Below are 12,649 nucleotides of genomic sequence, written 5' to 3'. Positions count from 1 at the left end.
GTTCACTATATTTGGTTGTTGTCTTGAAGAAAAAGTTTTAGTACGTGGAAGCACTACTACATAAACAAGCGGTGGATGATCCGAGTCATCTCCACTGCCAAGTACAAACAGAATCACCCCACGTCAGCCAAAGGTCACCAGGGCCCAGATCAAAAGACAAACATGCCACAAATTCCATCACCCTGAGGTCACCACGGACCAGGGCAAAGAACAAACAAAACTACCCCTCGTTACCTTGACGTCATGTATAGGTTGGTCCAAACATTGATGACAACAAGATCGATATGTACAAGACAATATCATCAGCAGCAATATTTCAAGGTCCCCAAGTTGCGACAATCAATTCCATGTTCATTCGACTGCGGACGGAAGGGTACATGAGGCCGCGCGGTGCATGCAGCACTTCTTGCTTTTAATCTGAGTTGCTGTAAAGCTAGAACTGATGAATGAAGCCAATCCCTGGCCTAATTGAGTAAAGATGTACGTGATATAATTAAACCAAGCTTAGAGGACCAGCCATGGGAATATCAACCACAAGTAACATACAGTAATACATGCATTGTCATATATGCATGTAATTTTTATAATTAAACCCAGGCTCCAGATTAAAGGACCGGAAATAGGAAGATCGATTGATCTGCTTGATTAATATGATTAAAAACTTGTATACATTGAGAAGACAATATTGAATATTGACAGTCAATACGAATACACGAGTAAATTTTCTGACGTGCCAAATATTAATCGGACATCAAATGATAGAATACATAAAGTTCGCTCGAACGTCGCATCGATCGCAATCACGTCGGTCTCAGTTCCAATCATGCAGCCTTGATCGATCATCTAGACTGCAGCACTCCACAGTGCAACTATTTGTGCACACTGGTAAGCTGGCTCGCAAGCGATGGGGTCGAATGCGGACGTACTAGCAGCCTCGAACTGTGGTGTGGAGATGGAGGACGAGCTTCCGCCGCTGTACGCATCGCTAGCCATCTAGGGGATGCGGCTGTTCCACCAGACGGTGCACCTGAACGAAGTGGAAGCGGAGCTGGCGAGGGTAGCGGCACGCTGGAACATCCCATCGTGCCACGACTGCTGCCGCCTGGCACTGTTCATGGCGAGCGTATCGCACAGCAAGGTCATCAGCACCAACCACTTAGTGGACATTTTCCTGCAGTACTGCCTCGTGTTCCTGCTCTACGACCTGCTCTTCGACGCGCCGGACGACGATCTGCTGGAGGGCTACGGCATCCACCGCAGCGAGCGCGAGAGTATGGACCGCGTCCAGGCGTGCCTCAACAGGCTGACCGGCATTTTCTGCCAAGCGCTGCTGCCGGTCAACATCTGCAAGAATAATTTTTATCCAATGAACCACGAACAGCATATGTGGGTATCATCTTGGATGGGATACACTTTGTACTTGGCCATGGTTTAATGGCTAAATCACAGTCATACATCCACATATTAGGTTGTGTAAGAAACGCCGGAGAGCAATCGATACCGCCGACACTTGTCGATGGCAGGCTCCCGATACCAATTTTTGAGATCGTGGGGCTTGTTCGGCTGCTTGCTAATGCGCATGTCGACGGACGGCACCAGCGGCGAAAACAAAGCCTCGTGTCCGAAAACTTTCGAAATCAAAGCTTGCGAGCGGACTTCAAATCCCTCATTTAGTTTTTGCTTCTGCTTATAATGCTTCGGGAGCTTGCAGCAAATGGAATCATGCTTATTGATGTACAACACTGGCACCCAATCGATTAAGTCCTTGAAATGCTTTATCTCCTCCACCAACTGTTCCCCATAATATATTGCCGCCAATGTCAACTTCATCAAGTTCATCATGTGGGGGGCCGCCTTAATGAGACGCTCCAGCGAATATTCCCCCAGCACCTCTTTCGCTTTGTCTCTCACTTTGTCTAGACGTATCCCCTCCGTAATCAGCAGCACGATCGTCCAGAACGGCGGATTGAAGCAGTGAACGTGGTACCGCTGGTTCTCCTCGGCCGCCAGCGTTTTCCCGATTAGCAGCGCTAGCGCGGCGCCCAGCGAGTGTCCCGTGATGTATATGTCACCTTCCGTTGCCGAGCTGCTCGAACTGCTCGAACTGCTCTCCAGTGGCTTGTCAATCTTCGTGTAATCTTTCAGCGAAACTCCTCGATATGGCACAGCAGGAAAATTTGAACAACCCTCTTCAGAAAAAGAGAGTTCAGGTTTAGACTCGGAGGACTCGGCATCATCGTAGCCACCTGGGTGTAGGCGTCCTCGCTCCGGTTCCGACTTCCTAAGTGGTTTGTCAATCTTACTATAAACTTGGCTACTTCCATGCTCTAGGAAGCATTTCTGACACAAGTAGTTCTCTTCCCTGCAGAGATTTGTGGACATGCATTTTGAGTAAACGTTGTTCATCCACCTCGCGTCGATCATCGCAAGCGGGGAAATGAAAATACACAACGGGATTCAAGGGGATAACAATATTATAACGGGATATGAGGTGCTTACTTGTTGGATTTGTAACGTGGACCGACTGTGGGTTTCATCTTGCACACCTCGCAAAAGAAAGCTTGGCGCACAGTAGGAGGACCCACGCTCTGGGAAGCAAGTTCAGTATCAGACGACTCGGAGTTGCCATCATAGCCCCGCTGCCATTTCGCAAACTCACGATGATCTTCTTGACGAGGTCCATGTCCTTCTTGAAGCGAGGGTCGAAGCGGAGGGTTGACATGCAGATAGTGATGTTGGTCTTGAAGTCTTGACTTCTGCTGAGCTTGGTATCGCGGATGGTGATAACGAGGCTGGGGGCGGACGCGTTGGGGTTGCGGTGATGGCGAACGAAGTGCTTGATCCCGGCATCTTTCTCCTCCTCCTCGCTGATGCTTGCCAACCGCGTCCAGAACAAACTGGACGTGCAGTGCGCCAGCATAGCATTTGTAAGCGATGAGCTTTGTACGAAAGAGCAGCTTTGTTCTACCCTAGCTTTACTGTATCTCCGCTCCCAACAACATGGAGGATTTGACAAAGTTTGGAAAGACAAAATGTGGAGGACAACTCCAAACTATTCCAAAGTATTATATACTCATTCGTAGATTGTTGATAGTTACCATATTTATTGTGTCTTTTTATCAATTTTGTTTTGTTTGTTTTGTTAATTTGAATGCGACCAGGTCTTTTAATCAGTTTTGTTTTGTTTGTTTTGTAAATTTGAATGCGACCAGGATTTTTTTTTCAGATTTGTTTTGTATGTTTTGTTGATTTGAATGCGACCAGGTCTTTTTATCAGTTCTGTTTTGTTTGTTTTGTTAATTTGAATGCGATCAGGTCTTTTACGCACCTACCATGTGGATGTATGACTGATTTAGCCATTAAACCATGGCCAAGTACAAAGTATATCCCATCCAAGATGATACCCACATATGCTGTTCTTGGTTCATTGGATAAAAATTATTCTTGCAGATGTTGTCCAGTGGCAGCGCTTGGCAGAAAATGCCGGTCAGCCTGTTGAGGCACGCCCGGATGCGATCCGTACTCTCGCGCTCGCTGCGGTGGATGCCGTAGCCCTCCAGCAGATCGTCGTCCGGCGCGTCGAAGAGCAGGTCGTAGAGCAGGAACACGAGGCAGTACTGCAGGAAAATGTCCACTAAGTGGTCGGTGCTGATGACCTTGCTGTGCGATACACTCGCATTGAACAGTGCCAGGCGGCAGCAGTCGTGGAACGATGGGATGTTCCAGCGCGCCGCTACCCTCCCCAGGACCGCTTCCACTCCGTCCAAACGTCCACTTTGTATTCCCGTTCGAAAAGCTGTTTGACCATCGGGTTCCAGTCGATACCGCTATGGTCGCGATAATACACGCTGTCCACCAGCATGGCCAGTACCTCTTGCAAGTCCTCATAGGTCGATTTCACGGCGCGCACTGCACACGCTACCAACGCCTCCACTTCTTTTGCCAATATCTTATTCGCCTCGTTCGTCCCCAGCTGCTTGTCAACACGCTCTAATACCTTGGTGACCACACCATCCAAAACTTCCTCAAATCCCATCTTTCACATACCAGACATAAGAATTTCGCAACAGTAGTTAATGTTGTCGAACTCCGTTATCAAATCAATTCACTCATTTTGCTATAACTCTGCAATTCAGCTTAAAGTGACGATGCGTTAACACTCCACCAGCCCCACACCACAGTAAGCTACTTGGATCGAGATCTACACTGCAACAGAAAGCTTCGTTTTCAAATGCAGAAACACGTGACATGTTCACTCCAAGGTCCGATCGAATGGTCGGCACCAGTAGAAGGACGACTGATCATTCGCTACAAACAACTACTATCGCTAGCGGAATGAGCTTGCAGAGCCCGAGTAGCAATCTGCAGCTTCGATCAATGAAACTCCGGAGCCCGAGTAGCAATCTGCAGCTTCGATCAATGAAACTCCGGAGCTAGCAAAGGGGATCTCAAAGGACTGATAGCACAATTCAAGCAGTTCCAAGTAGTTTTTTCATAATTCAAACGCTTCTTAGTAAGGGGTGTGTATTATGTTTCAATGTTTGTTATAGATCACTACTGGATTCATGGGAGGTGGGGTTAGGCAAAGAACTTTATAAGGTTTTGTATTCTAATTTTTAAATTTTTTTAAAAAGAGAAGTACTAAATTAAATCACATTATTCACGGATACTTATATTGAGTTGTTTAACTAGATAGACAAGTAGTTTTCATATCCATGTTTGTCAAATACAGACAGACATTGTCACGAACATACTCATGTAAGCCAATTATTACATATATAAATAGGTAGAAGTAAGTAAAAGTATATAAAAGTAAGTTAATTCTATAGTATTTCATACGAAAGCTTCCTAAAAGCTTCATAGATGCTACTTTGACTTTATAGGTGTCTTTAATTGACTTTTTGGATTAGAAACATGGTCAACAAGTTGGCCATGTGCCACACATGTTGTTAGCTTGAAGACCAAGCTAACTATGTGGCCCATACGTAGAAAAACTTGCGTTGTAAGTCAAAGCATGTATCCTACAAAGTCAACACATATTGGAGGTCCTATAGAATGTCACCACGTAGCCCCTAGTTAGATAGTATATATAAAGTCAAGAGTGAAGCCTTCTTCACTCTTGTCAACTCTTTTCTTGCTTCCAGTCTAGTTTCAAGGGTTTTTAGTTTTCTTGACTTTTTGGCAATAGCCATTCCAGTTTCTTTCTTAATATATATATCAAGTTATTTTTATTTTGTCATCTTGCTTTGAGAGAAGTTTCATTCGTTTATTTATCTTTATCATGTTCTTATCCTTGACAGATTGATAAGAATACACTTACAATATCAAAGTTTTGTCTAATCTTGATTAAGAGTGGATTACTCCTTTTTCTTGATAAGGCATATGCATATTAGAAGTTGCGGATTATCCACTTCTAAACTGATATTGTTCCTAGTATTTTCTTTGTTCTCAAGTCCTCCCTTCTATTTATCTTGAGCGATATTAGACATCTTCTCTTTTCTAAGTATTATTATGACAAAACTTACTGAAATGAAGAGCACAATGGCACAAATGCAAGAGCAATTGAAGGACTTAATGCTTACGATGCATCAACTCAATTTACCACCATAGGAAGCAACAAGATTGACAGGAAGTAAAGTTATAGAAATGATTGGATCTGCTTCAACATCTGCACCAAATCATGTCCCTTCTCCTATGGCGAAACTCCTTTCCAGTGTTAGAGAACCAAGAATTGCCCTATCCATGAAATTTGATGGCACTAGATCAAAGTTTAGAGGATTTATCAATCAAATAAAACTTGTGATTGAACTTCAATTCCAAAGCTATCCAACTCCAAGATCACAAGTTAGATTCATTAATATGCTTTTTTTAGATTCAATATTATCATAGTTTTTATCTTTTTTTGAATGATGAGATCTAATATTGGATAATCTAGAGGCTTTTCTGGTAGAGTTTCGATCCATGTATGGAGAACATGATGTAATTCGTGTTGCAACCAATAAGATCCATATTTTATGACAAGATAATAGATCATTAACATTGTATGCTTCACAATTTGTACAACTTGCAATTGATATCAAGTGGGATGATGCTGCTTTCATTAGCCAATTTCTCTACAGATTACAATATGAAGTAAAAAAAACTAATGCTCAACTTACCTGATCCTCAAACAATGAGTCAAGCAATTGACTTTGCTGTGAAGTGCGACAATCACATTTTTGAATTTCGATCTGAGAACCATATAAGTAGACCTCAACGTAACTATAATTCAATAGCAACACCAACATCTCTTCAACACATACATTCGAAAGTAGAGGATATGCAAATTGATGCACTACATTTCAAACCTCTTACTAAGCTAGAAAAGACTCGTCCTCGTCAAGAAAGTTTGTACTTATATTGTGGAGAACCTAAGCACACTGCTCAACATTGCCCAAACAAATTATGCAACCATAAAATGAGGAGTATGGCAATCAATGGAGATAGCATGTCGAAAAACGAATTTATCCAGCTACAATAGGAACCATGCGAGTAGAACCTTGTACAACGCCTAGTGAAGGTCCTATCCTCTCCTCAAAACCCTCTCCATGTTTTACAATAAATATTATTCTAGGACCTAAACATCTCAAAGCCTCTGCCTTGCTAGATTCAGGAGCCTCAATATGTTTCTTAGATGAAAAATTTGCTAAAAGATATAGCATATTTTTAGTAAAGAAAACTAAATTTGTTCATGTAGAAGTCATAGATGGTCGTCTGTTGTCTTCAAGAGATGTTACTCATGAAATCCTTCCTATAGAAATAGCAACTAATGGTCATAGTAGTTTTATAATATTTAATATCATTAAATCTCCTTTTAATCCACTCATTTTAGATTTATCATGGCTAGAAAAATATAATCCTAAAATAGATTAGACTTCTTGTAGTTTTGACTTTTCTGAAAGTATAACTAAGAGTGTAGTTAATCAAGTAGAAAGTCATAAGTCAAGTATAATTAAACTTATATTTGTAGGTGCAAGAGCTTTCTTGCATGTTGCAAAAGAAGGATCACCTTGTGTCATTTATGCCACACTTGTTCCTATTGGTGGAAAGACTCCAAGTCGCATTCCAAGCCAATATCAAGATTTTCAAGATGTAATTGAAAAAAAGAATTCGAATACTCTTCTAGAACATTATTCCTATGACTGCTGAATTAACCTTCAAGAAGGAGCACAATTGCCATTTGGACCAATCTATAATTTATCTCAAAATAAGTTGGCTAAACTCAAGGAGTATATTGAAGAAAATTTGGCCAAGAACTTCATATGCCATTCCAAATCTCCAGAAGGAGTTCCAATTTTATTTGTAAAGAAAAAAAATGGATCATTGTGGATGTGTGTTGATTATCGAGGACTCAACAAAATCACTATAAAAAATAGGTACCTGCTACCTTTGATATCTGGACTTCTTGATCAATTGAATCAAGCTAAGATCTATACAAAAATAGATCTATAGGAAACATGCAATCTGCTACGCATAAAAAAAGGAGATGAATGGAAGACTACGTTTCGAACAAAGTATGGACATTTTGAATACAACGTCATGCCTTTTGGACTTAGAAATGTACCAACAGCATTCCAACATCTAATGAATGATGTCTTTCAAGAGTTTTTAGATGATTTTGTTGTTTGTTATCTAGATGACATCTTAATCTATTCTAAGAACTCAAAAGAATATGAACTTCATGTTCGCCAAGTATTACAAAAACTAAGAGATGTGGGACTCTATACCAAAATAGAAAAGTGTATATTTCACACTACTCAAGTCGACTTTTTACGATATATCATTTCAAGTGATGGACTTATGATGGATCCTAAGAAAGTTCAAACTATTATAGATTGGAAGATCCCAAAAATGGTAAGAGATGTCCAATGTTTTTTGAGATTTGTCAATTCCTATCAAATCATCATCAAAGACTTTTCTCAAGTTGCAACTCCACTTACACGTTTGACTTGCAAAGATAAACTTCAATGGAATCAAGAAGCAGAAGTAGCATTTGAAGCTTTAAAGACAGCCTCTATTTCTATACCAATCTTATATCACGTCCATTTTTCTAAGCCATTTTTTATGGAAACAGATGCATCTGACTTTGCTTTTGGTGTCGTATTGTCTTAAATGAGAATAGATAATAAACTTCATCCAATAGCTTTTCATTCTAAAAACTTTTCAGCAGCCGAGATCAACTATGAGATCCTCGATAAAGAACTTCTTGCAATCGTGGATTCATTTAAAGAATGGGGCCATTATCTAGAAGGTGCTTCTAGCCTAGTCACAGTGTATATAGATTACAAGAACCTTGAATATTTTATGTCAGCATATGTTTTGAATCGTTGCCAAGCCCGTTGGAGTATATCTTTGTTAAGATTCGAATTCAAGATCACTTATTGCCTAGAAAAATAACAAGGTTTGTTATATACATTTTTTAGATGATCTTATCTTGCACCAAAGGAAGGAGATGTTGCTTTTGATCAACAACAGCTACTTCTCTTAAAGCCAAAGCATCTTCATCTTCAAACAATGAAATCAACACTAACTGTTGATTCAACTTTCATTAAGCAAGTTTAGTCAAGTATGTCTTCTGATCCTCTTATTCATGATATTAAGGAAAATCCTTCAAAGTCTCATGATACTTCCAAGTTTGAATTCAAGAATAATCTACTATATTTTGAGGGACCCCTATATGTTCCAGAAGATGAAGTTTGATTACATGTTTTTCAAGCTCGTCATGCCTTTCCAACAGCAGGACATTTTGGATACAATAAAACTTTGGAACTAATATCCAAGAACTTTTGGTGGCCACAAATGTGGAAATCAGTCAAAGATTTTGTACAATCTTGTGGTATTTGTTCAAGATCAAAAACTCCTTGTCATTGACCTTATAGACTTCTTCAGCCATTACCCATTCCAGAACCACCATGGTCTTCTACTTCTATGGATTTCATCACGGATCTTCCAATCTCAAGTTCTTATGACTCTATATTCGTGATAGTAGATCGTTTTATCAAGATGGCATATTTTGTACCATGTATAAAATCTATTTTATGTGAAGAAATAGCTAAGCTCTTTTTTCGTAATATCTATCGCTATCATGGATTATCCAAGGATATTATATCAAATAAGGGAACTCAATTTATATCAAGATTTTGGTAGATTCTTTTTAAGATTCTAAAAATAGATATAAAACTATCTTCAATATTCCATCCTCAAACTGATGGAAAAATGGAGCGTGTTAATCAAGTTTTGGAGCAATATTTCAGATGTACTATTAACTACCAATAAGATGATTGGACAACTCTTTTGCCACTAGCACAGTTTGCTTACAATAACAAGGTATATTCTTCTACAAAATAAACACCTTTTTTTTATCAATTATGGTTATCATCCATGACTTGATACTTTTGACTTTTCAAAAGTTGATAATCTTGCTACGAAAGATTTGGCAATTCATTTATTAAAGCTACATGCAACAATGAAGGCATAGTTAAAAGAAGCTCAAGAACAACAAAAGGTCAATGCTGATGTCTATCGAAATGAACAACCACCATACTACATGGGTGATAAGGTATGGTTACTTTATTGCAATATCAAGACCACTCGTCCTTGTGACAAGTTGGACTATCAAAGGCTTCGACTATTTTTTATTTTTATACAAATCAATTCAGTTGCATATCGTTTATACCTACTAGAGTCAATAAAAATCCATCCAATATTCCACGTATCTCTTCTTGAACCATACAAGAGAATGGACATATCAAGAAAAAGACAAGCACTACCTCTTCCTATAGAAGTGGACAATAATGAAGAGTTTGAAAGGAAAGAAGTCTTAAATTCAAGGCGGTGCCAAAATAAATTAGAATATCTTGTCCATTGGCACGGATATGATATTAGTGAATGCACATGGGAGCCAGTAAAAAATCTTGCACATGCAACAAAGGCAGTGGAGGTTTTTCATCAACGACATCCATCAAAATCAAGATAAAAATCTTCTTTGTAAAAGAAACAAGATCTAGGCAAGATAACATTCTACTTTCAATCCATGTTTGTAGCTTCTTTATAGTTGTGACGTTCAAGAGATGGAGAACCAACAACCAATGAATTTGACTGAAGAGCCTTCATTTGCTCACCTATCGGACGAGATATTACGATTGTCACAACCTTCAAGATGATGCAATTGAGATGAAGATCTTCAAGAATGACATGTTCTTTCTCGAATAGATGGCAAAATACAACGCGTTTGGTATCACGACCATAAAAAGGACTCTTGATGTTTGGTGATATTACTAGAAGTAGGAACAACTCCTGGTGGTGTTCCAAATGTTTTATTCAAAGGAAGTTATGAAGGCCTCAACAACGATCAAATAATTGGATGGTCTTCCTGCCCTGGTATGGGACACTACCGATGGTTGAGAGGCTCTATCAATTATCTTTGATGAGAATAAAGATCAAAATATGTAGCAAATATAATTCGTCACATCATAGATTTCCTCAACATATGATGACCGCTCCTCATAGAACTCGTTCCTAGAAAGGAGGATAATATCATGGACATACTCATGTAAGCCAGTAATTACATGTATAAATAGGTAGAAGTAAGTAAAAATAGATAAAAGTAAGTTAATTCTATAGTATTTCATATAGAAGCTTCTTAGAAGCTTTATAAATGCTACTTTGACTTTATAGGTGTCTTTAATTGACTTTTTGGGATTACAAACGTGGTCAGCAAGTTGGCCATGTGCCACACATGTTGTTAGCTTGAAACTAACTATGTAGCCCACACGTAGAAAAACTTGACTTGTAAGTCAAGGCATGTGTCTTACAAAGTCAACACATATTAGAAGTCCTATAGAACGTCACCATGTAGCCCCTAGTTAGATAGTATATATAAAGATAAGAGTGAAGCCTTCTTCACTCTTCTCAACTCCTTTCTTGCTTCCAGTCTAGTTTTAAGGGTCTTTAATTTTCTTGGCTTTTTGGCAATAGCCATTCCAGTTTCTTTCTTAATATATATATTAAGTTATTTTTATTTTATCATCTTTCTTTGAGAGAAGTTTCATTCATTTATTTTTCTTTATCGTGTTCTTGTCCTTGAGACATATTAGACATCTTTTCCACTAAGTCAAACGAATCAAACGTGAAGGTTGCCACAAAAATGCCATGATGAGAAGGATGAGCCAACCTTTGAAAATTCCAACTTTTGATGCAAAAGTATGAAAAAATCAAATGTTTCACTAACCTTCTTTCTCAACATCCAAAAAATATTCCATTAAATAAATTCAAAAAGATTCTCTAAAGTAGCTATTTATTAGTTTGTAATAGGTGTCTCCACCTTATGTATGGTTGTGACTATTGAAATGAAATTATAATACTGATGGATTGTAGCAAACTACATTCTTTAAATGATGTGTATGTACTAGAGGTTACTTAAGAATAATTTTTTTATTTTAATTTAAGAAGCATGTTTTGAAGTAAGGACTAGTTTAAATTTAGTCTTTAATTTATTTTCTCTCTAATAAAAATACCTCTACACCTACAAAACTACCACATCAAATTGAAACATGAGTTTATACAAAATCAATACTTTGTGGGTACCATAAAATGTGAACTTAGAAAAATTTATAATAAGTTGAACTAACTTATGTGAAAAATCGATAAAAAGATTGATAGAGAATAAAAAGTAAATATTACTATTACATTGAATTTGAAGTATTAGAAGAGATATAATTAATACAAAGTAGTTGAAGAATTTTAGGATTTTTGAGGCATAGTCCAATCCTTCTTTGCTGCATTTGCAAGATTCTTTGCTGGCTCTCATGTACATTCACTTATATCATATCCGCACCAATGATCAAGATATTCTAACCTATGTGGGCATCGCCTTGAGTTTAAGACTTCTTCTACTTCAAATTCTTTATTATTGTCCACTTCTACAAGAAGAGGTGTCACTTGTCTTCTTCTTGATGTTGTATTATGTGAAGTCTTGCTTGAAAATGCACCGAGCACTTAGTAGTGGAAGATAAAAGAAATTTTCAAGAAAAAGTCTTAACAAATCTAATAGAATTACATATAAATTATAATTAAAGATTAAAAAATACAATCAAATATTGATCAAGTCCAATTAAAATTTTAAATAAATTATAAATAGAACACAAAAAAATCCTAAAAAAAACCTAATTGAATTCTAATCAAATCCTAGTCAAATATTAATCAAATCCTAGATAAATTCTAGAAAAATCCTAGTCAAATCCTAACAAATTCTAAACAAATTCTAGTCAAATATTAAATAAATTCTAGTCAAATCTAAATAAATCCTAGATAAACCTTAATCAAATTCAAAATCCTAATCCAAACAAATCGTAGACAAACTTTAGTCAAATCTTAATCAAACTTTAAACAAATCCTAGATAAATCCTAATCAAATCCTAATTAAATCCTAAAAAAATCCTAAATCCTAATTCTAAATCAGTTCTAGATAAATCCTAATCAAATCCTAAATTCTAAACAAATGCTAATCAAAATCTAATCAATTCAATCTAATCGTAGGATAATTTAGAAACTCAATATTTATTGAATAAATCATTGATTTTACTTAAAATTTTATACACCTTTCATCAAC

The 12,649-nt window shown here is 37.8% G+C and overlaps 1 protein-coding gene across 1 annotated transcript; it reads right to left on the bottom strand.

Annotated features, from left to right (window-relative positions):
* Nucleotides 1–1,461: 1,461 nt before the first annotated feature.
* On the bottom strand, nt 1,462–4,036 carry LOC112282331 (uncharacterized). Its single transcript, XM_024519784.3, has 4 exons — nt 3,750–4,036; nt 3,405–3,660; nt 2,500–2,939; nt 1,462–2,362 (listed from the first exon to the last, which is right to left on the bottom strand). Exons 1-4 carry the CDS (start codon nt 4,034–4,036, stop codon nt 1,465–1,467), a joined length of 1,881 nt encoding a protein of 626 aa, XP_024375552.2. The 3' UTR covers nt 1,462–1,464.
* Between the last annotated feature and the right edge of the window lie 8,613 nt (nt 4,037–12,649).

This window comes from Physcomitrium patens, chromosome 5, assembly GCF_059467195.1.
Source record: "Physcomitrium patens ecotype Gransden chromosome 5, ASM5946719v1, whole genome shotgun sequence".
In the NCBI taxonomy this organism is placed as follows: domain Eukaryota; kingdom Viridiplantae; phylum Streptophyta; class Bryopsida; order Funariales; family Funariaceae; genus Physcomitrium; species Physcomitrium patens.
Note: the sequence above shows the minus strand (reverse complement) of the source record. Positions and strands in the feature narration are given on the sequence as shown.

Bases quoted from the DNA above. Each gene is read 5' to 3' on its own strand.
- LOC112282331 (XM_024519784.3), bottom strand. From the start codon at position 4,036: ATGGGATTTGAGGAAGTTTTGGATGGTGTGGTCACCAAGGTATTAGAG. The intron at 2,940-3,404 runs GTATCATCTTGG...TTTCGTACAAAG, and splicing joins ACCAAGAACAGCATATGTGG to CTCATCGCTTACAAATGCTA. The intron at 2,363-2,499 runs GTAAGCACCTCA...AAATCTCTGCAG, and splicing joins CCACGTTACAAATCCAACAA to GGAAGAGAACTACTTGTGTC.